Consider the following 27,312-nt stretch of genomic DNA (forward strand, 5'->3'; position numbering starts at 1 on the left):
AAACATATGTAGCACTTGGGCAATAAAACATTCATTAACATGTGAACAAACTGCTTCAGCAAAACAAAAGTAAATACTAGCAAAGAGATAATCATTTACAGCCATTGGAAACCTGCACTGTTACCAACATACACAATGTATCATACGTATAATCGCTGGAAACAGAAAGTTCACAGTCCTTTTCGAAATAAAATTGGTTTCTGTAACAGAAATAAAGGGGGTGTGGCGGTATGCATGACCATAACTTTAAAATTTGGTATATATAAGTAATTTTTCATTTGAAACCCAATAATGTATATATCAATGTAACCAGGAAAAACTACAGAATATAATAAAGTCATGAAAAAATTTTGATTTTTCCACCATTTATAAGTACCCTGTACCCTTGACAGTGGGGGAACTGTGTTTTACACTGCACTGTGATAGAAGAGGAGAAATTACTGTTTGTCATACTGCACTGTGATAGAAGAGGAGAAATTCCAATGTGTGTAAGGGAATCATCGAGAGTTGCCTGAATGTTTGAGTCCGAATTAATCAGATGGCAGCATTCATTTTGTTTGCAGCTGTTCCTGCAATTCAAGATTTTAATGGTAACGGTCACTATCTAATCCTTTACAATTGTCTCAATGTGAGTGGAGTAGTGACACAGTGAGATGTTAACAGATTGTGGTAGCTAGGTGGCAACCTCACGGCAGCAGCAAGGTGCAAGGCTTCAACTCATTATGGGTAGGGATTGGTTGCTGTGTGCAACAGAAGAACTGAACTCTCTCTCTCTCTCTCTCTCTCTCTCTCTCTCTCTCTCTCTCAGCCCATCTATCTTCAGACTGACTGTCATGGGGGTGGGGGATGGGGGGGACTGGTCAAATTGGTGAGGATGTGTGCATCTAAAAGGATTTTTTCCAATGAAAGAGTTGGTTAAAAATGGAAACTTCAGTGTATCCTCTACTCGGGAAACATACGGGTGTGCCTAGGTTGGTCTGTGAGACCTTTATCCAGTCATGGCTGTCATGAGAAGATGTTAATTTCAGTGTTGGAATAATGTTCTAAGAAAAGATATAGGAGAGGATTCACATAATTGTCAGCTGAAATCTGGTGCCAGAGGGAGCTGGTGCTTGGAGCTGACATGCTTTGGCAGTGCTCACTAGTCGACATTTGACTTCTCTTCCATGCTTCCTGTTGGCATAGTGGGCATGTAATCAGCAGATCACTTTCCACAGGAACAAACAACCTCTACTGAAGCTATGATCCTACTTAGCATGTAATTATCTACAGACAAAACAATAGGTGCTGCCAGTGATTTATGGGATTTAAATATTTCGGGTTAATTCCTATAGCAGAAAATCCATTTACATACTGACCATAGGCCCCCTACACATAAGGCATATGTGGACATCCTATCCTGACCAACAGTGAGCCATGTTTAAGAAGTTGACACCCATTAAGCACAATGTGTTGTGCTCAACAACAATCCACATCAGGTTGTTGAATTGTCAGTTACATCAAAAAAGGTAGCCACAACCACAATGCAGGACCCGCTAAGGGATGGCCAGAGCACCTACAGAAAGGCATTGATACACAGCACAGAAGCTTCTATAATTTATGGCATCCCTTCACTGCTGCAGACACTTATGACTACAGACAACAGAAGAAGAAGAAGAAGAAGAAGAAGAGTGCAAGGGAACCATACTGTTATTTTATCCAATCATGAAAAACTTGCTATATTATTTAATTTGTGGTGATAATTGAAGTAAAGCCTACTCCAACTAGCCTGTTTTAGCAACTTTTGGAGTGCCGTTGTTCCTCTACTAACTAGATTTTCTTCCAAAACGTTGAACTCCATTCATTGTATGTGAGAAGCAAGCCTATCTTGTGTATACACACACACACACACACACACACACACACACACACTCACTCACACTGCATACATTTCCTCTCAGTTGTACTACACAATAATGTATTCAAATAACATGTCACAGTATTAAAGTAACAAATAAATAAAGATTAGTAATGTAAATTGTAATGAGCTCTCATGAAAGTGTAGGCAAGATGAGTGTCGAGGTGGTAATGCAAATATTTAACTAAATAATGCTAGATAAGTAGCTAAAATGTACATAACCCTCTGCAGTGTTTTCTTGTGATAGCAGACATCTGAGAAATAATTCAGTTATACATTCAATACCTGGTATGACAAAACTACTTGATATGTATTAAGTGCATTTATTTTGTTTAAAATACATTGCGATTCTATGCAGTTTGAATGGTTTTTCAAATGCTGTTGCAACATTGTCAATCACATACTTAAGACTGGAAGCTCATTTGAACAGCAGATAAAAACGAAGACCAAACAGTTGATACCAATGAATCTGCAGAATCTTGGGTAATATTTACATTTTTTTGGGTCTGAGGGATGACATAACATCAAAAAGAACATCATGCTGTTTGCCACTGTCAGTTTCTGTGGGCTAGAAGACATCTCATTAACTTTTCATCCTCTGTAGCTCACTGGATTAATCCTCTCTGAGGTAGTCATGTAATGTGACTACTGTAATTCTGCCACTATACTGGGTTATCAGAATTCATGGAACTCTTAAAATAAGGTACCTGCTCAGAGATAACAAACTTTCCTTCTGAAATGAGGATAGCTACACCACTGATCTGAACAAATGTATTCTGAGTTTTTTGCTACACTTGGTGTCCACAGCCATCTGACTTTGTTGAGGGAAACCACTTTCTGTATAGGCTGAAACTTTGGCAGATGAAAACTATATACCAGATCAGGACTTGAACCTGAGACCTTTCCCTTTTGCAGGCTAGTACTGTACCAATAGAGCTAGCCAAACATGTCTCTGTAGTCTGTCATTTTATTTGAAATAGTTACTTCACATGATGAGCCTGTTTTGATACCTTGTTTATTTTTGCGTGTACACAATTGTGCACTCCTGCACAGTTCCGTAACAAATCATATCTAATGTCAAGTATTGGCCAGCCATTCTGTCTCCTATTAATTTTATAAATTTCTCACATGAGTTTTCCTTTTGTATATCAACAGCCTACCTACAGGATCAAATATGTAGTGTATCCCACACTCATGTGACTCTCAACAAGCCACCACATCCTTTCGACTATTGGTATATTGGTGCGTATAATGGAACACACTCCTTTGCTGCACTGTGCATTGAGTACTATGGTGTGTGTGAGATGAGTGGTGGCTTCTTGCAAGATACACTTGTCTGGAATGTGGTATATTATTTGAATCTGTTACTGATAATAACAGTTCAGATGTTAAGGTATTATGCAAGATTTAATGCTCTTGAAAATGACAAGGTTATTATGGCCAAATGTGAGAAATTATTGTTTATTCAAATCAAGTATCAGCTTTAAAATGGTTTCATTGAATATCATACATTGTTCTTCACAAGTCAGTTGTGTACAGATGTCGGTAGGGCACTTCATGGGATTAACGTAATAATATTATTTTCAGAGATCCTCCCAGCAGGAAAATTGCATTAAATAAGTACCAAACACATGAAATTACTGTCTACAAGATTTTTTTTCTCAATGTATTTGGTTTCCTTGCATGTTACTTTTGGGGCTGTAAAATACTTTAATGTTCACAGGATTTGTAATTACATATGCTTACCCATAACTTATTGTTTTGATTTATATAGAGTGCAGTCTAAACTGAAATTACTTTGACTTGTTCTACAGTGTACTCTCTATTAATGTTTTCAGTATCCAGGATCACTTTTACAAGGAAAGTACCAAGTAATTGGTGTTAGAGATCTTACAACTGGTTATGATTCCTCACAACCAGATAAGAAAGCTCTGCTGCCTACATCAAAATCTAGTCAGATGCTGACTTTCACATTTAAGAATGGACTAGTTGCTACCCTGCGTACTAGTGGTACTGAACCAAAACTCAAATACTACACAGAGCTCTGTGCGTCACCAACTGAACAGTAAGTTAATATTGAATAAACCACTTTCCTTTTGCAAAATTTGTTGTTTGGTGAAAATATACTTTGTCTTGTCATTAAAAATTGTTTGACATGGCAGATTCATCATCAGTCAGTCATGAATTGGTGTCACCCTTATTTGCTGTAGATTTTGCGGTAATTTTAAAAAGTAACATACTACTTCTCTTTCTCCATCCCTATTTTTATTTATTTTTTTAAAGTAAATAAAAAGTTTTACCCCCATCAGACAATACAATGTAGCTTTTCTATATCAAAAGAATGTCTATTTCATATTTATAATGGCAAAAAAGTGTTTGAGTATAGGCTTAGAAATTTTTTATGAAATAAATTTACCATAACAATGTGACGAATGATGTGAGTGTCCTCCTGTGAAGCATTAGAAGTCTGTGGAACTGTGGGCCTCAAAACACCACACTGGGCTTCACCATCAGTAACTTAACAAGCAGAAATGCAGATGTCATCTCCAAGCTGAGTGAAGGTACTGCTCTGATGGAAGAATATCTGTACTCCTTTGATGGAAGAATATCAACATGTGAATATGGAATGGGCTAAAAATAAGGGATATGCAGCTTGAAAAATGAGTGTTGGGAAGAAATTGAAGAATGTCAGCATATAAAACAACACGATAAATTGAGAAAGATAATTAAGTACAAAATGCCAATGCAAAAAAAGAAGGCAGATTAATGTGCCCTAGGACATTAGTTAAAGTTTGGTACTTTGCTACTTGGTAGTGCCAGTTATCATGTTAGATCATGGTTTGAAAAGTCTGTACAGCTAGTTAGGCTAAAAGAAAATCACAGTTAAAACATATACTTCACTTTATTAATATTATGACTGCATTGTAGGACTACTCACAACAAAAAGTTCATAAGCAGAATGTGCCTTGTTGCCTCCAAACCCTGATGTTTGCACCATAATTGCAGTATGAAAAGTTGTTGCCCACCAAAATGCAATAAATCTACATTTTCACACATTTTGACTTTCTGAGATTAATAATAATTTTCTTAGTTGCGAAGTCTCAGTTCTTCTTAATTAAATACAGTTAAAGTGCGCGTCATATATCTTGGCGGCCGAGTTTAGGTTCGTTCTGCGCATCTGACGTCAAAACATACAGTCAGCCAATGAACAGAGAACGACGTTGCCAGATCTCGACTGTAGTACAGAGCACGGACGAGTGTCTTCAGTTTTAGAAACGTTCAGTCATAAATAAAGTAATAGAACAAAAGCAATGTCTTGATAGCAGACTTTGTTTTTTGAAAGTTTGGAAAAACCGTTCTTTATGCCAATTGCTTCATTTTCTATTAATTAATTAAACCAAACAAGCAATAAGACTCTTAATTCAGGCGATAGCAAGGAAAGGTATTTGTATCAATTTCACGAACCGCTTTTTCGCAATAAAGAACAGCGGTAATTGTCTATTTCCTATTGTACTTCGACGAAGTGCGAGTAATTCATAGGCATACCAACAGTGTTTGTCAGAATTTTGCGTGACGTGTTAGAGTCCTTATGGAGAGATATTGCAGCGTGAACTGCGTTAGCGTAATGGTTAAGGCGTTGGATTTGAAGGCAATAGATAACGAGTTCAAACCTTGTGCGATGCTAAATATTTTTTTTAATTTTAAAACAATATCGAAGTGTCTTACTTCACGAATTTTATTCGTTTGAATGCAGTTTTTTGAAATTTCTAGTGCTTTGTCTCTTCATTAACCCTTTCGCTGCTGCAGTCACGTGCTCCCCGCATTCCGCGCTGCGCGCGATTTTGTCATCACTGCACTGCTCGCCTGTGCAGACACATGGTGTTTCCACTGCTTTGACACACTTATCATTCGATTTCACAAAAACTATTTGGCCCAAAAATTAGATTTTTACACATCTTCTTGACTGATACCTTCCCCCCATAAATGACTTAATTTTGTTTCGATGTTCAACCCAGTTATTGTGCAGCATTAAATGTAGTAAACCATTGCACGAAATTTTGAAGAGTTTGCAGAGGTAAAAGTCCATAGCGTATACTTTCCGTATGGTCGATTTTAGTTGTCACAATGTTGAGAATGAAATGTGGACAAGGTACCTAAATTTCATATAAAATTTACTGTATAACAATATCTCATTTAATTTAAGTACCACATAGGTGTCGTATGTAATATTGAGAAATATTCCGTCTTTCGCGACTGTAATAAAAGTTTTATTTACACCGGGCGCGTTTGGCTTTATTTTAAAGCACTTCAGTCAGTCAAAGGAAGTGGGGGGAAGGTATCAGTCAAGAATATGTGTAAAAATCTAATTTTTGGGCCAAATAGTTGTTGTGGAATCGAATGATAAGTGTGTCAAAGCAGTCGGAAACACCATGTGTCAGCACAGGCGATCAGTGCAGTGACAAAATCGCGCACAGCGCGGAATGCGGGGAGCACGTCTCTGTAGCAGCGAAAGGGTTAATGCGGCCGTGGTGGCTGTACTTCATAAACTGCGCGCTCCCCCCTAAACGTAAGCTTGCGAACTATACTGTACTATGGCGCTGTTTCTCTTGGCGCGTGCGTCGTGTGCAACTGGCAACGCAGCAATCTCCCGCGTCTGGGCGGGCATGCGCGAACCGCCAAGATAAAAGAATTCAACTATAGTGTATTCTACTTGTAGGGCAAATCCTCTACTGTGTGAGGTGCATGGGGTCATTCCATGTCAAATCAACACACCTATTTTACCTCACCATTTTAGATTTTGCTAAAATTTAGTATACTTATAGTGGATGCTGAGACTAAGAAAAATTCCAAATTTCAATTTTTTACTTCAAACCATTCCTGAAATATGGCTATGTAAACTTTTCAAAAACCAGCCAAAAATGTGTGAGTGGACTTTTTTTAAATTGCCCTAGGAGCTGCTCTAATTGTGCTAGAGAGCTGGGAAAGGTGTCATTTTGCATGCTCTTACCAGGGATATACAATAAAACATAGCTTATAATTAATAACATTTTTCAAAATATTAATTATATTTTGATACTGAAAGGTAATTAAAAAAGTATTAGAAATATCAAAACATCACCTTATTAAAACAAAACTAATCAGCATATTTTATAATTTATTGCTTATTTTAATTTCATACAACTTAGCTAACAGCATATTAACTGATAAAACAAAAATGTTTGAGCATTTATCTACAAACTGAAATAAAGTATGAAAAAGTACAAGTATTTTCATAATAGTTCTGGTCCATGATGTTTGGAATGAAACTATTAAAAAAATTAAATGAATTATGTTTGTTGTTGAGTAACAGGTATCTACACATAGCTAAATTTAACACAGTAGGTACTAACAGTAATTTTGAAACAACTTTCTGTAAAATATACTTTGACACTAACCTGAGGCAAAAATTAAGTTTTGAGTTGAAAGCAGTTTCCCAATAAATTGTCTTGGAACTTCACAGATTACATTTCAATAAAGCCGAATGGGTTTGGTGTACATCACTTTCATTAAGAATGTATGTTCTCCCTGTCGAAATAAATGGATTTACTTTTGTGAGAACATCCACAACTGATACCCACAGGACATCTGCACGTGCAGGATAGGAGAATGACTTAGCTGGTCCACATAGATGAATAAAAGTCTCTCTCTCTCTCTCTCTCTCTCTCTCTCTCTCTCTCTCTCTTCCTTTTTTTCCCCCTCTTATAAAATATACCCAAGCCACCAGTTTCTGCCATATACAGTGGTGATATAGTCTGATACATATTGTAGCTTCAGTTTGTCTGGTGATGTAGTTACTTCCCTCTCCCAACTCTGCATAACACCTGAAAAGTATTTGACTATTAATTTTGATGTAGTGTTGGGAATGAAAGTGTGAAATTGCTGTGTTCATTTGATTGTCAGTGCCGGCTTTTTAATATTATTTCTGAAGCAGCATAGTCTTCTTGAGTGGAATACGCAAAATCGACATTTGTGATATTACCTACTGCCCACTCAAATAGATCTTGTGGTGTTTGGATCTGATTTTGGTATGGCCTCTGCAAACTTGCACGAGCTGCCAGTCTCTTAACTGAACCCCCTACTCCATCACAAGGCCCTTTCCCATGTGCCGTGGCTGAAAAGTGCCACTCAGCTTTTATGTTAAAGTCTTCCTCTTGAAGGCAAAGGTTCATGAAGATAGTCTTATTTTTGTACTTGGCAGCATAATGTTCAGATTTATTGGATTTCTTTTTTTGGAAGCTTTTGAAATTTATTTCAAACAATGGAAAATCCAGGATGGAATGTAACAATACAGGAGAAGGAAAGTGGCTACTCACCATATAGCGGAGATGGAGCCGCGATAGGCACAATAAAAAGATTCACACAATCATAGCTTTTGGCCATTAAGGCCTTTGCCAGCAGTACACACACACACACACACACACACACACACACACACACACACACACACACACATGCAAGTGCAACTTGCACACACATATGCAGTCTCTGAGAGCTGAAACTACACTGAAATTTATTTGTTAGATAAGAAATAAGCTTCTTTTGCAAGGTGTAAACCGCAACTGTATTGTGCTCCAGGCAATCAGAAACAATGACAAAGCTCATATGCTCAATTTTGTCTTTGTGTTTGTAATATATAACAAAAGTATGAATGGTAATCTGTTGTCTTGTCCAGTGGTAACTCTGAGCTTCATCCTGTAGAACTATACTATAATTTTCCGAAAAATCACATATGACAAATTCAGATCCCGTAAGGTTTTCTCTTGTTTGGTTAAGGAATGTTCATTGTTGCTTGGCAATGAAGTCATGCCGAATCAAAGTAGACATCTTACTACAAAATAAATCTATGAATTCTTCAGTAGTTTGATGAACAATTTCCAGATTACAGCGGTCAACTGACATCCACTGTTGGAACTGAACTCATTCAATTAAGATTTCATGAAAAGAGTCTTGTAAAATTTTACCTATGACAGTTTCTCCTGGGCAATATTAACAGTTTCCCATGTTGCAATCAACTGATGATGGGTTGCAAAGCATTTATGCAATGCATTGCTTATAATTGTTTAAGCTGCTGTTTGTTACTGTATTTAGTTTGGCATTTTCTGTCATTAATTTTATGTTTTGGTGAGTTGTGCACACACAGACAGTGTGTGTGCCACTCGAGCCAGCAAATACACGATGTTTCGGTCTCAACTCGGCAAATTTAGAGAAACCTATTTTTATGTTAGGAAACTTGTCTTTAAAATATTTGTAAGCTTCTTTAAGGTTACACAAAATAAGTCTTTTTGATATTTTTGTTTTACATCCACTTGTTTCTGTAATTGTCACACAATCTTTAATACCTGGTATTGCCCAGCTAACTTCATCATTTTCATAAAATGAATGTACAGTTTTGACAGTTCCTGTTGGTAAACACTTCCCTGGCTTTTGGTTTGGACCTTCCATGTATCCTTTCTCTTTCAAAATTGTTTTGGACTGCTGAACAATTTAATTAGAAGCAATTAAATTCCCTCATTATTTTCCTGACACTCCACTTTTCAGGTAAACTTGTAAGAATCATTAGTTTTTTTGCTCTACTTATAGAATTATTAAAGTTTGTTTTGAGATTTTGAAGAAAGGATTCATCAGTATCTGACGAAGAAGTTTCAGCAGTAACAAAAAGTTTACATGTCACTGATGAGGAGATTTCTTCACTTTTGATTTGATGTAATGCATAGATGTTACTTTTTTCTTATCAACTGGGGACTCGCCTAGTTCTTGAAGTGATGTGTTAAGTGTTTGAACAATCACTGAAGTTGCAGTGAAGTCAGGGTCTTGGTCTGGGATGATTATTTCTGATCCAGAAGAATCTTCTTCAACGTTTTTATCACTGATGGGCTCTGGTGTATTTTTCAATGTGGTTACATCTTTCCTACATTTATCACAAATCCTGCCACCACTAGGTACTTGTGGTAATAATTCGGGAAGCCATGCTGTGATATTTCTCAGTTTTTTTCTGTCTGAGAAAATGATTTGACTTCTTCAGTGGATTACAACACTGCACTCTTACAGCACTGCATTTTTTACTTGGTTCCATATTGATACAAAAACCACTTATAAACTCTCCTTCTATTTATAGATATACTTGTAAATGAACTATTAAATATACTAGATACAACCTGGTCAACACAGAAGTAACAATTGATTTACACTAAAACCACAGTGCACAATAATGCTGTAGGCACACTAAGCCTTAGAAGGTAACAGTTTTATATCATCTCAACAATGACTCCAGTCTCTGAATGATTGCACAGACATCAAGCATTGTGCTTGTTTCAACTTGTTCACAGCTTGCTGCATACATCGACAGTAACACAAGCAAGCTCAGCCTTCATACAGTGGCTAAAGTCTGCACTGAAGAAATGTGCATTTTTGGACCAGAAGTATTAGCATCAATAGTCTACTTACAAGTTTTTCACACCTTATTTAAATCTTAGCTATAGGTCCCACACTCAAAATTTTGTTTTGCCCGTTAATAGACTGTAAGAAACCAAAAACAATACGCAATCAATTATAGAAAATGTTGTCTAATTTTGTTTCAAGAAGGTGATATTTTGATATTTCTAGTACTTCTTTACTTACCTTTCAGTATATTTTAATGAAATTCCTGTTTGCTAAAGGTCAGTTTGGTCAAACTACGGCTGTTAGTGAAAAACAAGAGTCTGGAATAATTTTTTTAACAATGAACCCATCATCATCCCACATTTATATTTTGCCATGTGATTTACAACAGTATGAAGTAGTTATGGAAATATTTTGAAAATTTTCAATTATGTACTTTTAAAAAAAAATTATATCAAAATATTAATTAGTATTTTGAAAAAGCTATGTTTTGTTGTATATCATTGGAAAGAGCATGAAAAATGCTGCAAATGACACTTTTCCCAGCTCTCTAGCTCAATTAGGGCAGTTTTAAAAAAGTCCATTCACACAGTTGTGGCCAGTTTTCGAAAAGTTTACATGACCATATTTCAGGAATGGTTTGAGGTAAAAAATTGAAGTTTGGTATTTTTCTTAGTTTCAGCACCCACTATAAGTATACTGACTTTCAGCAAAATCTAAGAGGGTGAGGTCAAATTTTTATTTAAAGTGTATTTTTTGACATGGATGCAATCATGATCACAGTGCCTATGGACTGGAAACTTCTGACATGTGCAAATGAAATCTTCACGGTCTTTAAGCGTGCCACCTGCTGGGAGTTAAAGATATTAATGCAGTGTTATAACATGAAGGCTGGACAGAGGCAAATTGTTATGTGATTAATAACATGGTGGGAGAAACATTGAAGAGAAGCCAAAAGCTTGACAAAGAGGAAACAGTTAGGCTTTTTAATTGCAACCATGGGCATCATCTATTGGCTAAATGAGATTGGTATCACAAAACCGGATACGTCAATAAGTAATTGGGCTTCACTTTAACTTCTTCCTTCATAGCAAAAGGCACAGGCCTAATCCAGGGAAAAAATGAGAGGCTGTAATTATATGTGTGCTCCAAAATTTGTGCAAATCCCAGATTAGACTCAATATTCCTTACATCAAGCATCCAAATTGCTAAACGGAACCTTGTATTTTAAATCCGAAACCTGTAAAGATTTACAGACCAAACAGTATCAGAAGCTACAAGTGGAAATATTAAAGAAATGTTATAGGGTAACATTGACACCTACTTGATCTTTTAAAAGCTACAGGATGATTACTGTAAATTACCAGGTGATGTTTTAATTGCTTTCATAGGCAGTGAGCTGATATGCTGGTATGTTTCAGTATTATTTATGAGTACAAGAAGCTCCAGTACCCACTTGAAAATCCACGGCCACATTGTTGAGTAGATCATCAGTTTTAGTGGAGTTTTGATATCAACTGATGGCACTAGCCTGTAACTGCGCAATATGAAGTGACACTGTGGCAAAGGGTGGGCAGCTTTGACAGACAGTGACCACATACCCACATTTGTTGCAAGCAAAGCATGTAACATGGTGCGGTGGGCAGTTGTTCTGCCTGTGACTATGTTAATAGTCATTGTTAGATTTCCTTGCTTTTGCTAAGCCTTGTGACATATCAGTAAGATTACTACTGCTGCTGCTGCTGCTGCTGCTACAATTATTATACAGTATATATGAAATCATATTTTTGCTTGGGCTGACATTGAGAAGGAATTTGTAAATAAATCCTAATTTGCCACTTTGCTCCTTAGTGTGGTGGTGCCACAGAATCTGCAGATGATATTGTCCAATCATCAGTTGACTTTAGGAAACGATGTTTCTCGGGTGCACTTTTACCACATCCAAGTCAACATAGATGAATATTGTGCAGTTAACAAGTTGATGCCAATTGCATATGCAATTTCAGATATCTGAACTATTGAAGATTCTTGCCCAAGACCACTAGTGTGAACTATAAGAACATTATGAATTAGCCATTCGAATAAAGTATTCCGTCAATAGTGCAAAAATACCCATATCGTGCAATACTTGTTGGAGGCGACTTTAACCTAGTGAGTATAGACTGGGATGTCTAAGGATTTGTTGTATGAGGGGGGGGGGGGGGGAGGGGGGGGGCAGGGCATACCTAGCTTGCATTTATCATGAATCTCTTGCCCATCGCAAAGTCCCAAGGGTCTGGATTCATTGCAGGTGGTACAGACAGACAGTCATGCGAAATACATTTGAGCATGTTTTCTGAAAATTGCCTTGAGCAGCTAGCTTGGCAGCCCACATGCAATGGAAATATCTTAGATCTTGTAGCTACAAATAGGCCAGACCTTATCAACAATGTCATTAAAGAAACGGGGATTAGTAATCATGATGTCATTTTAACAACTATGGTTATGAAAGTTAATAAATTAGTCAAGAAAGCTAAAAGTTAATAAATCAGTCAAGAAGGCTAGGAGAGTGTTTCTGTTGGATAGAACAGATGAGTTATTAGCATCTTATGTAGAAAGTGAATAGACATCACTTATTTCCAATAAGATGGAGGTAGATGAAGTATGGGCAAAGTTTAAGCAGATTGTAAGTCGGGGTCTGGAGAGTTATGTGCCTAGTAAGTGGGTTAAGGTTGGAGAACAGTCCACCATGGTCTAATAACAAAGTTCGGAAGATGTTGAGGAAGCAGAGGCTGTTGTCTCTCGGTTCAAAAGAGAATGTGCAAATGATGACAAGCAAAGGTTAGTAAAGATTTGTGCGTCTGTGAAAAGATCTATGTGCAAAGCATACGACTACTATCACCGCCACACCTTAGCAAAAGATCTGGCAGTGGACGGGAGAAAATTCTGGCCATACGTAAAATTGCTAAGTGGGATAAGGCTTCCATTCAGTCCCTTGTTGACCAGTCTGGTGTGGCAGTTGAAGATAGCACATTTGACCATCAGACTGACTCCCATATGGACAACATGGTAATAAGCATCTCTAGTGCAGAGAAAGAATGGAAAGATTTGAAAGCAAATAAATCACCAGGTCCAGATGGAATCACAAGTCGATTTTACAAAGAGTACTCCATGGCATTGGCCCCTTTCGTTGCTTGCATTTATCGTGAATCTTTCGCCTGGCACAAAGTTCCAAGCGATGACTCCAGTATATAAGAAGAATAAAAGACTGGACCTGCATAATTAGATACCAATATCCCTAACTTCAGTTTGCTGCAGAATCCTTGAGCATATTCTCAGTTTGAATAGAAAGCATACTCGTGCGAAACTCAGCTTGCCCTTTTCTCACATGATATATTGCGAACTGTGGATGAAGGGCAACAGGCAGATTCCATATTTTTAGATTTCTGGAAAACATTTGACATGGTTCCCCATTGCAGGCTATTAACGAAGGTACAAGCAAATGGAATAAGTTCGCAGATATGTGAGTGGCTCAAAGACTTCTTAAGTAATAGAACCCAGTATGTTGTCCTCGACGGCAGTTGTTCGACAAGACAAGGGTATTGTCAGGAGTTCCCCAGGGAAGTGTGATAGGACTGCTATTCTCTATATAAATGATTTAGCAGACAGAATGGACAGCAATCTGTGGTTGTTTGCTGATGATGCTGTGGTGTACGGTAAGGGGTCAAAGTTGAGTGACTGTAGGAAGATACAAGACTACTTAGACAAAACTTCTAGTTGGTGTGATGAATGGCAGCTAGCTCTAAGTGTGGAAAAATGTAAGTTAATGTGGATGAAGAGGAAGAACAAACCTGTAATGTCCGGTCACAGTTTTATTAGTGTCCTCCTTGACACCATCAAGTTGTTCAAATATCTGGGCATAACATAGCAAAGTGGTATGAAATGGAACGAGTGTGTGAGAAATGTGATAGGGAAGCTGAATAGTCAACTTCAGTTTACTGGGAGAATTTCACGAAAGAGCAGTTCACCTACAAAGGAGACTGCATATAGGACACTGGTGCGACCTAGTCTTGAGTAATGCTTGTATGTTTGGGATTGGTACTAGGTCAGATTGAAGGAAGGCATCAAAGCAATTCATAGGCAGGCTGCTAGATTTGTTACCAGTAGGTTTGAACAACATGCAATTACAGAGATACTTGAGAAGCTCGCATGGGAATCCCTGGAGGGAAGGTGATGTTCTTTTCGAGAAACAGTATTGATGAAATTTAGAGAATCAGCATTTGAATCTGACTGTTGAGTGATACTACTGCCATCAATGTACATTGTGCATAAGGGCCACAAAGATAAGCTTTGAGAATTAGGGCTCATACAGAGGCATATTAGGTGGTTGCTTTTCCCTTGCTCTATTTGCGAGTGGAACAACAAAGGAAATTACTTGTAGGGTACAGGATATCATCCGCCACACACCACATGGTGACTTGCAGACTATCTGTGTTGATGTAGATAAGTCTTGCTACACTATGAGCATAAAAAATTGCTCTATCAACTGAGACTCTATACGTCAACCAAGCAGGATTTACGCAACTGGTTCACTTTCTTCAGACAGAGTTGGAAACTTAACCTAACAGCCACTATGTTTGCATCTCAGAAGCAATAGACAACAACTTATACAAGATGCTGAACACTAAGTTACTAGGTTCTAGTAGTAGTTATAATTTGTGAACCAACTTGTAAATGAGACCAACAGAAGACAATAACAAATCCCATTGAACATACATATCAAAAACATTATTAGCCTTGGGAAACCTCAGTAACCATTGGAAATATCAGTTCCAAGGTTCTTTCAGGCCACTGAGCACTAGAAACATATTTGCTGACAGTGCTGGTAAGGTACCAGTGATGTTGAAGCTATTGGTAGACTACTACTATGTTCTGCTATGCACCTCAGTAGGTCATTCTGCTGTTCCTATAGTATCTTGAATAGCCAAAATTTCCTATTTTACAGTTGCAGAAGCAGCTGCTGCTACCACCATTCAATAAACTTTACATCATAAAGGACAAATTAGACGGGTTGCTGCCGCAAACCACATAACATAAGGAAAATGCGATAGAGTGTGAATATTGTGTCTCCAGTAATGTGAACTTAAATCAGTTTAGATGAAGAAACCAGAATTATTGTATTATCTAAATACACACAAACAAACAGAGTTTCAAATCAAAGTCTGGATATAGAAAAGAGATGTTACAGTTTTATTCAAGAACTGGTGTAACAAAGGCTTCAGTGATGAAATACAAACTTCGTATCCACCTGCAAAGCTGGGTGTTTACTTTCTGGATCTGCACCACACAAAGGGGAAACTATGCATTATGCAAAAGATATTGCCACCACTCTTCAAGTTTGTCTCCTTATCACGAGAGTTATGGGATATTAGAAATGAGAAAATGGATAGCTTACAGGAAGGAGGTACTTAGAGAACTCAAAGATTAGTAACAATAAAAGTTAAAGGAATGAGTCTAAGAGAGATTTGCAAAATGCTATGTTTGGAATTCAGTTACATATTGCTCAAAAGTTTGTACAACTAGAAAGAATGAGTAGAAGTGTTTGGATTGTTTTCAAATCTGGCTGTGGAGAAGACAAAAGAAAGCTAAATGGTTAGACAGAGTAAGGAATGGTGAAGTATTAGAGTGAAAGAAACCAGACACTCGTCAAATATGTTAGAAAGAGGAAAGCAGAGTGGACTGGACACATTCTAAGGGAAGAAAACTATTTTCAGAGAATTAACATGAATGGAAAAGAAAAAGAAGCAGACATAAAAAAGGCACTGAGGGGTCTGAGAGAAGGGATATCTTGCCAAGCACTAAAAGAAACACCAAGGAATAGTCCAAAGGACAGTTGGAACCTCTCTTTGACAGATGTATGTATATGTTGTTGTTGTTGTTGTTGTTGTTGTTGTTGTTGTTGTTGTTGACGACGACAATGGTGATGACAGCGACAGTAATGCTGGTTGCTACATTATCAGTACACATTCTCAGTTTCTCAACTCTTCTCTGTTGCTTCCACCTCCAGCAAATTAGCAGTGCTGAAAAGGACAATAATGCAACTATACTTGATATACAAATGAATACACTCACATTTAGCTGCTATATGTTAACTAGAATTTGTTATGAGTCGTAGGTTAAAACTTACTATCACTTAAGAAATTAAATGTTATGTCTCTGTCATGAACTGCTCCTCCCCATGAATCGTGGACCTTGCCATTGGTGGGAATCCTCACATGCCTCAGCAATACAGATAGCTGTACTGTAGGTGCAACCAGAATGGAGAGATGTCTGTTGAGAAGCCAGACAAACATAGTTCTTGAAAAGGGGCGGCAGCCTTTCCAGCAGTTGCATGGGCAACAATCTGGGCGACTGACTGATCTGCCATTGTAACACAATCAAAATGGCCATGGTTTGCTGGTGCTGCAAACAGCTGAAAGCAAGGGGAAGCTACAACCGTAATTTTTCCCAAGGGCGTTCATCTCTACTGTATGGTTAAATGATGATCGCATCCTCTTGGGTAAAATATTCTGGAGTTAAAATAGTCCCACATTTGGATCTCTGGGCAGACACTACCCAGAAGGATGTCATTATCAGGAGAAACGAAACGCGTTCTACGGATTGGAGCGTGGAATGTCAGATGCCTTAATCGGACACGTAGATTAGAAAATTTAAAAAGGGAAATGGGTAGGTTAAAACTGGATATAGTGGGAATTAGTGAAGTTCAGTGGCAGGAGGAACAGGACTTCTGGTCACATGAATACAGGGTTATAAATGTAAAATCAAATAGGGGTAATGCAGGAATAGGCTTAATAATGAATAAAAAAAATAGGAACATGCATAAGCTACTATAAACAGCATTGTGAACACATTATTGTAGCCAAGATAGACACAAGGCCCACACCCACCACAATAGTGCAAGTTTATATGCCAACTAACTCCACAGATTATGAATAGGTTGAATAGATATATTATGAGGCAAAAGAAATTATTCAGATAGTTAAGGGCGACAAAAATTTAATAGTCATGGGGGACTGGAATTTAATTGTACAGAAAGGAAGAGATGGAAAAATAGTAGGTGACAATGAGCTAGGGGAAAGGAATGAAAGAGGAAGCTGCCTGGTAGAATTTTGCACAGAGCATAATTTAATCATAGCTGACACTTGGTATCAGAATCACAAAAGAGGGTAGTACACGTGGAAGAGACCTTGAGGAGACCTGGAGACACCAGAAGGTTCCAGATAAATTATATAGTGGTAAGACAGAGATTTTGGAACCAGATTTTAAATTCTAAGATATTTCCGGGGGCAGATGTGGACTCTGACCACAATTTATTGGTTATGAACTGTACATTAAAACTGAAGAAATTGCTAGAAGGTAGGAATTTAGAGATCAGAGGTAGTAGAGAGTTCCAGAGAGAGCATTAGGGAGCAATTGACAAGAACAGGGGAAAGCAGAAGAAGATTGGATAGCTTTGAGAAATTAACAGTGAAGGCAGTAGAGGATCAAGTGGGTTAAAAGATGAGGGCTAGTAGAAATCCTTGGATAACCAAGAGAGATTGAGTTTCATTGATGAAAGGGAGAAATATAAAAATGCAGTAAATGAAGCAGGCAAAATGGCTATGCAGAAATTGCTAAAGGACAAATTTAAGGATTTAGAAGCCTGTGTCACTAGAGGGAGGATACATGCTGCCTACAGGAGACTCAAGCAAAGGAGGGAATGCAGAAAGGTGGAAAGAGTGTATAGAGTGTCTATGCAAGGGAGATGACTGTACTTGACAGGCAGTATTATGGAAATGGAAGAGGACATAGAGGAAGATGAGATAGGAGATATGATACTGAGTGAAGAATTTGACAGAGCACTGAAAGACTTACCGTCAAACAAGGCCCCAGGGGTAGACAACATTCTGTTAGAACTAATGAGAGCCAGCCATGAGAAAACCTCTTACACATGGTGAAAAAGATGTATGAGACAGGCGAAATACCCTCAGACTTCAAGAAGAATATAATAATTCCAGTTCCAAAGAAAGCAGGTGCTGATAGGCATGAAAATAACCAAACTATCAGTTTAATAAGTTGCAGTTGCAAAATACTAAAACAAATTCTCTACAGAACAATGGAAGCCGACCTCGGGGAAGATCAGTTTGGATTCCAGAGAAATGTAGGAACACGAGAGGCAATACTGACTCTGTGACTTTTCATGAAAGCAGGATAAGGAAAGGCAAACCAACATTTATAGCATTTGTACACTTAGATGAAGCTTTTGACAGTGTTGACTGGAATACTCTGTTTCAAATTCTAAGTGTGGTAGGGGTAAAATACAGGGAGTGAAAGGCTATTTTCAATTTGTACAGAAACCAAATGGCAGTCATAAGAGCCGAGGGGCACGAAGGGGAAGTAGTGGTTGAGAAGAGAGTGAGACAGGTCTGTAGACTATCCCCGATGTTATTTAATCTGTATACTGAGCAAGCAGTAAAGGAAACAAAAAAAAATTGTGGAATAGGAATTAAAGTCCAGGGAGAAGAAATGATAACTTTGAGGTTTGCCAGTGAAATTTTTTTTTTTTTTTTTTCAGGGACAGCAAAGGACTTGGAATAGCAAGTGAACGAAATGGACAGTATCTTGAAAGGAGGAATAAGATGAACATCAGCAAAAGCAAAATGAGGATAATGGAATGTAGTCAGATTAAATCAAGTGATTGTGAGGGAATTAGATTAATAAATAAGACACTTAAAGTAGTAGATGAGTTTTGCTATTTGGCCAGCAAAGTAGCTGATGATGCTCGAAGTAGAGAGGATATAAAATGCAGACTGGCAATAGCAAGAAAAGCATTTCTGAAGAAGAGAAATTTGTTAACATTGAGTTTAGATTTAAGCATGAAGAAGTCTTTTCTGAAAGTATTTGTATTGAGTGTAGCCACATATGAAAGTGAAACATGGTTCGATAAACAGTTTAGACAGAATAGAATAGAAGCTTTTGAAATGTGGTGCTACAGCAGAATGCTGAAGATTAGATGGATAGATCGTGTAACTAATGAGGAGGAACTGAATAGAATTTGAGAGAAAAGTAATTTGTGCCACCACCTAACTAGAAGAAGGGATTGGTTGGTAGGATACATTCAGAGGCATTAAGGGATCATCAATTTAGTGCTGGATGGAAGCAAGGAGGGTTAAAACTGTAGAGGGGGACCAAGAGATGAATATAGTAAGCAGATTCCAAAGGATGTAGGTTGCAGTAGTTACTCGGAGATGATGAGGCTTGCACAGGATAGAGTACCGTGGAGAGCTGCATCAAACCAGTCTTGAGACTGAAGACCACAACAACAACAACAACAACATGAATGGCTGCAGAAGTTAATTGTAAGAGTCAGATGTTGTAGGCCCTATGTGTTTAGGAAATTGAATCTACACATTGCAGTATGAAATTTGCTTATGGTGCTAACGGTACAGAGTATTGGTCAGAAAGATATATGTATTGCACACAGATTTACTCATGTGTACATATGTCACGTATTTGTACACACATTTCACCCATATCTCTAGTCATACTGTTTCATGTAAATTCTGAGGAAATTTGTAATTCTGCCCATAGCTGATTGTCGTTTCGAGAAAAAGGAGTGTCACTGGCAACTGTTTACTTCTGATTCTAGAGAGAGTATTAAATATATACGATGTACTGAGCTGTGTGGCATGATCTTTGGTCCTGAAAGACATTAGCAAAATTATTGGCTCACTGCAGTGTTCATTCTGACATTGTAGATGATGCATTGAGCAACCCGAAGAAGAGACAGATTGCACTTCATAATTTTGAAGTATTCCAAGTCAACTACTTACAGGAAATAACTACCAGCAGGTCAAATGTTTCTGCATGTAACCTTTTCTCATTGTCACTCCAACCCTTAGTGATAAAAGGAGTGTCTTACTCCCAAAGTATTCTTTTTCAAATAACATCATTTACATACAAAAATTGGTTGAAATTTTTCCAGGTATTCCTACATTGTGCTTTTATGTCAGTGCTTTTCAGTCCAGACCCTCAGTCACAAGGGTCCTAGAGATGTCTTTCTGTCACACTAAATTTTTCCAGATAGCAAGTGACACATGTGCCAATTGTAGTGGAAATTCCTTCAGGCATTACAGAGATATGCTGATATGCCACTGCCTTACTGCTGCCCCCCCCCCCCCCCCCAACCCCTCAACCCCCACCCCTCAACCCCCACCCCTCCCCATCTCTTAAAGCCGGTATTACACGACGATCCGCCGCGAACGGCATTGGTCTATCGCGACAGCCATCTTGCGGTAGAACGGGTGAAACTACGAAAATTAGCAGATACATTATCTGCACGCAGGAATAGAGTGCAGTTCTAAACTGCCGTCAATCCGCACATGCGCAGTAGGTGGCGATAATTCGCGCATGCGCAGAAGGGTGTACCATGGTGTTCTGCTTGTTGTTTGGTTATTGTTAGGCGTCTTGTGGCTAATTTCAGACGTTCATGTTGGGGATTTTTTGCGTTGGGGATCTTCCGCATTTTTTTCAGTAAACAGGTTTCACAAATGCAGAAAAGAAACCTTTCTGCAGTAGACTCTTATATTCTAGCTGTTTGTGAAAGGATTTTTTTCTATTGATAGCTTTGTATTCTAGAAATGAAATGGAGCAGAGATGAATTAAGCGTCTGAAATGAGGCATACAGCGAGGAAAGGTGTATGTATGACCCACTGTATCATAATAAGGTAGTCGGAAATCGTTTCTTTCAGAGGAATATGCATATAACGTTATATGGTGATTTTCGATTTGTATCGTAATGCCTTAGTTTACGAAAGTTCAGGTTTGATTTAATTGCACTTCTTGCTTGATTTCAACATGCCAGAAAAGAGAAACTGGCAGTGAAAGGGAGAAAGTCCTTGCACTTTGCCCCAGTGCAACTGACGAGAACTGCAGAATTCTGAGTATAGTCTAAACTTGGAGAAATAACAAAAGGTCACCTAAGTATTGGTCATTTAATGTGTTGCAAATTGCAGTGTATAAATCCACAACTACTTTTGAAATGGTGGGCTGTGCTATTCTGTGGCTTAAAGCCAGACTCTTAAAAGATTCCCCATTCGCCAGGAAACTTAATGTTACAACCAGCCAGCAACATAACAGCGCGTTCACCGGTATTTTATTAGTGATCTAGGTTGGTATGATCACAAAACATAACCATATAATTCTTACTCTCTATAAGGTGAGATAGCCTCCCTTATGACTGTGTCACACTTTCTGTTTCCATCTTCTATCATAGACAGCAGCTTCTCGAAACGCCATGTCCATCCTAACGAAGTTCCGAAATTCTTGCGGAAGTTCGGGCCTCAGTTCTTTCGTTAACAGTGAATATATTTCCCTGCCTTCCACCCTTCTTGTCAGCCAGGGTTGAACCCAACAACGTTTGACTTTTCGTTTTCGTTGCCGTTCTGCCCTAATCCAAAGATTTACTGTCACTGCCAGGGCAATAGCTCCAAAAACAAGTGGATCCTCCATGTGCAATATGCTGTATAAATGTAAATTTCGATATACGTATACCCATGTAATCAAGTGTCGTAATATAAAACTGTTGCGTCTGTAATTCAGAACAGTACTAACCTACATTAGAGACAAACTATTACTTAATACATAATGGTAGAAAACAATTTCTTTATAAATAGGAACCTTGAGTTGACAAATAATTTGAACGTATGATGCTTCAGTATTTCATACAGTCGCCCTTGAGTTGTGCGCGGTAGAACGAACGACTTTACAAGACACTAAGACGTAAGATATGTATTTTCTTTTCGCACATACAGACTGCTGCTGCACATGCGCACTAGGTATATCCCGCATGGATGGTGTAATAGGTCAGAAGTGAACCAGTCTGTAGTTACAGGTATGCACGATAGGGGCATTGGTGCATAGGTATACGGTTTAGGCACATTGTGTAATACGGGCTTAAGGGTGAAACATCATTGTGTCACCAAGAAGTTCAGTGATCCCAAAAACTATGAATTTGATACTAATATTTTTTAAATAAAGTAATGAGTCATATTTATATGAAATTCGATTGAAATTGCTCCAGAGATTCCTGAGTTAAATTTATATACCTTTGGGTGGTAGGTTGTCCTTGGCCCCTACAAGAACCTCCATAGGCATATGCACAATAAATTCACCCAAGGTTCATCATAATGAGTTGAATGGTATGGGAATGAATAGAAGATGAACAAACAAATATTAACTTTTAGATATTGGATATATTGTTTCATAGATCCGTAGTGAGGAGATCCTCAAATATGTAGAACATGTCACAAAGACAGAGATACATAATATAAATCTTCCGCTAGCCAGACCAAAGAGTGTATTTATTTTTGTCGTCTTGGCTGCGAAAGTAGTAATCTCTTATCGAATTAAAAGTACATTACCTATTCTTCTGCACTTCAGTGAAAGGGTTTCTACACCATCACTGGTAATTAAGAGTTTAAAATTCTACCACTTTTTACCAGATGAAAACGTGAATTAGCTTTCTCGCTTAAAATGTCATAATTAGTTCAGTCTCCTTTTTTATATGCAACAATAAGGCTAATCAACATTAAGCACTTGAAAAATGAGCATCTCGGTGTCATCCGAGATGATTAATTCTTATGAAAGAATAATACAAAGTCCTTTTTACACGTACATTTCATATTTTAATAAAAAGGAATCCACACTTACAAGAAAAGTCATCAAGTGAACTACTGCGAACAAGATCAAGAACACAAATCTTGTAAGTTTTCGCTTATATACTACTAGTACAGAGCTTACATAAAAACAACATTACTCTTGATATTATTTTTCTATCTTTCCTCATGCTAACTCTTCAAGTATTGCATTTACTATTAAGTGGAATAATAAAAAATTTCTCTCATGTGTAATTCTACTTGTTGCATTAGGAAGGCTTATAAGATGTTTACTATTAAGAACAGTCTTTGTGATCAACACTGTTTTTGATAGTAAATATTAGTAATAACACTGATCACTGGTTGCTCCCACAATGTATTCAAAAGTAATTAGCTTATAAGATAGATAAAAATTGTACCCTAGAAAGTGGAATAAGTCACACATTTGTAAATTTTATTTTTATATGCATTGAAGTGCATAACACAACAACACTTATTGGTAGTCAAGGCCATAAGTGTAGCTTCACTTACAAATGTGAAAAAAAACTTTGTTTTACTTGGTTATGGGAAGAATATGAGCTTTTGGTATATCTGTAAGCTGTGAATTTTCCACAGATCTACAAAACACTGTTACTTGCTATGCTTTTTTATGGATATTTTTTCTTACTTTTTGTTTGACACACACTTCAGATCATAATAGTATGACACACACTGGCCTCAGTAGGTAATAATGCTTGAAACCCAGCAGATTAAGATATTTTCTCTTCTGGAGATAGTTGCGTGGCTGAAGTTTTAAATATAAGAAGCAGTTAGGAGTAATGTGTGAGAAAGTGTAGACACAAGGTAGTTGTCCTGGAGTATGTTTTCTTTTAGTATATTGCTATTAAATTTCTGTATAAGTTGACAAAATGTGTATGCTTGTCCAAGAAAATGCTCCCAACAGTAGATGAAGAAAGGGTTCTGGTCCTGTGATAAAACTTTATGTATAGTTTTATTATATACTGTCAGTTGATCCAAAGGAAGGATACTGTTGGCTACAATTATTATCTTAAATGTCTGATTTCTCTTATTAATATCGTGTATAGATCAATTATATTGCTACTCTTAGAACCTGCAGCACCCAAGTTGAATTCTTCAGTGGAAGGCTGCATGATATTTTGTGCCGTGGAATTGATTTATTAATGTTTTACTTGTATTGTATGTTAACTGGGGGCCTAGAATGACAGAGAGGCTCCATCCCTGACGCAGCCACAGTGGTCCACAACCCCACGACAACTACCACAGTCCACTTCATCCCTCCCCCCTACACACACACACACACACACACACACACACACACACACACTCTCTCTCTCTCTCTCTCTCTCTCTCTCTCTCTCAGGGATATTGTGTGTTTCGGCCCCCGGTGGACCCCGCCAGGGAACATCTCACATCAGACGATTGTAACCCCTATGTTTGCGTGGTAGAGTAATGGTGGTGTACATGTACGTGTACGTGGAGAACTTGTTTGCACAGCAATCGCCGACATAGTGTAGCTGAGTTGGAATAAGGGAAACCAGCCCGCATTCGCCACCTAAAAACCATCCACAGACTGGCTGGCTCACCGGACTTCGACACAAGTCCGCCAGGCGGATTCATGCTGGGGACCAGGCACTCCTTCCCAATCTGGAAAGCCGTGCGTTAGACCACACAGCTAACCAGGCAGGCCAATGTTTTACTTACTGTTACTTCTCATTTGAACTGAACCAGTACATCTCCTTGATGGTGTGTACAATGACATATTTAGTAAATGAAAATGGCATGTGTCTACTTGGACTGTGTATTTGTTAAGACTCCTTCGTAGTTACACAACTAGTTGCGGCTAAAAAATCATTTTTATGTGTTTACTCAGAGATACATGCTACACACGTAAAAAAAGGGGGGGGAGGGGGCAGTGAATTCACATGGTTTGGTACCAGCCATAATTGTTTCAAATTATGCTGCTCGTGATGATTTGGCAGTGGCAGATAGTACACCAGTTACCATCTCCATTAGCTACTGACAAATGAATTCTTTAAGAAGCACCAGTTGCTGAACTATATTTACGTCCATTGACCTTCTATGACAGTTTGTGCTATAGCTGTCTCATTGGCAATTTCTAGTGGGTCTATATGGTTGTTTCAACATTGATAATTTTGCTGTTTGAGGCTTTCTTGATGTATTAAAATAATATCCATGATGATAAGGTTACAATGTAGGGTATCTTTTTTTTTCTCTCTCTGTGTTCTAAAATTGTTCTCATTTAGTTGTCTACTTGTGGTTTCATCTCTGTGGTATATCAAACAGTAATTTATTTGTGTATCAATAAAATACTGTTTTGCATTATTAACAACATAACTATTTTTCCCTTTCATCTCTGTGCAGGAATATTGAAGTACTCAAAGATACCTTAGAAGATATGATCAAAGGCATTATTGAAGAATTTCTGCAACCAGAAGTTAATGGGCTCATCCCAAGGCAATAAAAACATGTAATAACTGTATTGTCTTCACGTGTACGTAATAACTGTATTGTCTTCACGTGTACAATTACAAATGTACTTGTATTTACGCAAAGTTTGTATATTCATTCATTTCATTTTCTGGGTTGTTAATAATATGTTCCCTCATATTATTGAATATTGGAAGATATTTGAACAAGGGCATTTCATGAGGAGGATACAGTGTCTCAAAACTAAGGTTCCACAGTATGCTAACTAGCTTCTCATTTACTGTGTACTGCGAAGATTCTGAAGTTCCTGTATTTATACTTCAAATATGTAAGTTAAGAATTCGTAGTATGCAGTTCAAACATTTGGTGGAAAAAATAATTTAATTTCCAAATTTTCTTGTTTATGTGTTGATTGTTTGTAATAATTGATGGAGTCAGGAGAAAATTGTTTCCAGCATTTTACTGATTTGTGACTGGTGGCTCATACAGCTAATAACATTATTGAGAATAGGATTCCTGTTAAAATTTTTCCTGATTATGATGCATGGTTAGTTGCTGAAACTTTGTATCATTTGGGTCAGTAATTCCCACAAGAGACTGTTAACCTGTTGTTAATTAACTGTTAAAAACAGCACTGTATTATGTTACTACTTTTTTATTACTATTAAAAAATGTCCACATTTTAGTTACAAGCAGTTTCTCATTCAGGGATGGTCAGACTTTCAGACAAGATGGATCAGTGTTTACAATAAAAGTTACTGAAAACTTAACCTGCACAAATTTTCATTTATGCATTGGTGCTCAATCATATAAAACTATTACATTCCAACAATTTTAGGAAATATTTGTTTTAGTTCAAAATAAGGTGATTTCATTAGTCTTAGAATGAGGCACAATTCAGAAACTGAATCCTGCACAAATTACATGAGAACAAACAGAAATATTGTATATCTATTATCACATTCTACACAAAATGATGTTATCTGAAAGTATAAATGGTTTCCTGTATCCCTCATTTTTACTTGTGAAAGTTTCGCAGAGTATTACATAATTACAAAGAAATCTGCCGAAGTGGAAGTTTGTTTATTTTATAGCACAGTGCTGAGAGAGAGCACTTCCTCCACACCTGTAACTGCATTGTTTCCAGATGTCTTATTTAATATTTGAATCTCAATCTTAGCAATAATTAAATAATGGTACATTTTGTTTTCTGAATACTATATCAATGTATCAGTTCATGAAACTACGTAACATTAGTTTCTTATACAAGGGTACTGCATGGTCTCATCAGATCTAGTCATCTTTTTCTGTGTTCTCATGTAAACTGACAGGAGAAGATTTAAAAACTGTTTATTAAAATACTTCATTTTTTTCTGCTCAATTTATTTAGAAGCTTCATGTATTGTAATCTGTACATAGATGTTTAAAAAAGTGGTATACAACCAAATATTTTACAAGGAAATAAAATAAAATTCTAACATACTTATTACTTTCAATTGCCCATCCCAATTGCTTGTTGCTTAACAGTCATCTGTAATAAAGCTGAAAACACACTAGCAGTTACTTGTTATGTTTGCTTTGTGTTTAATATTTCTTTGGGAACCAACGTCTGTGCTATTTTTCCAACTGATTCTGCATGATGACAATATAATATAACCTATTCTCTGTGCTCAATATTAAAACTGTTCCTAAAACTTACTGTTAGTATTCTTGAGAATACAGATGTGAGCCTATAGACTAAAATGGATGCTGAACCCAAGTGACAAATTTTATTCACTGCAGACACTGTAGGTAGTGCAATAATATTTAACTTTCACACTTATTTGATGTGTGGATCCTGTTGTTGCTTGGTCA

At 37.5% G+C, this 27,312-nt stretch overlaps 1 protein-coding gene across 1 annotated transcript in view; it reads left to right on the forward strand.

Annotated features, from left to right (window-relative positions):
* Positions 1 to 26,912, forward strand: part of LOC126195833 (phosphopentomutase) — a 127,223-nt gene extending 100,311 nt beyond the window's left edge. Inside the window, exons 10-11 of the mRNA XM_049934508.1 lie at positions 3,736 to 3,962; positions 25,393 to 26,912. Of these exons, the coding sequence (XP_049790465.1) occupies positions 3,736 to 3,962; positions 25,393 to 25,492 (327 nt within the window). The 3' untranslated portion in view covers positions 25,493 to 26,912. The remainder of the gene's footprint in view (positions 1 to 3,735; positions 3,963 to 25,392) is intronic.
* The last annotated feature ends 400 nt before the right edge of the window (positions 26,913 to 27,312 follow it).

Source organism: Schistocerca nitens, chromosome 7 (genome assembly GCF_023898315.1).
Source record: "Schistocerca nitens isolate TAMUIC-IGC-003100 chromosome 7, iqSchNite1.1, whole genome shotgun sequence".
NCBI lineage: Eukaryota > Metazoa > Arthropoda > Insecta > Orthoptera > Acrididae > Schistocerca > Schistocerca nitens.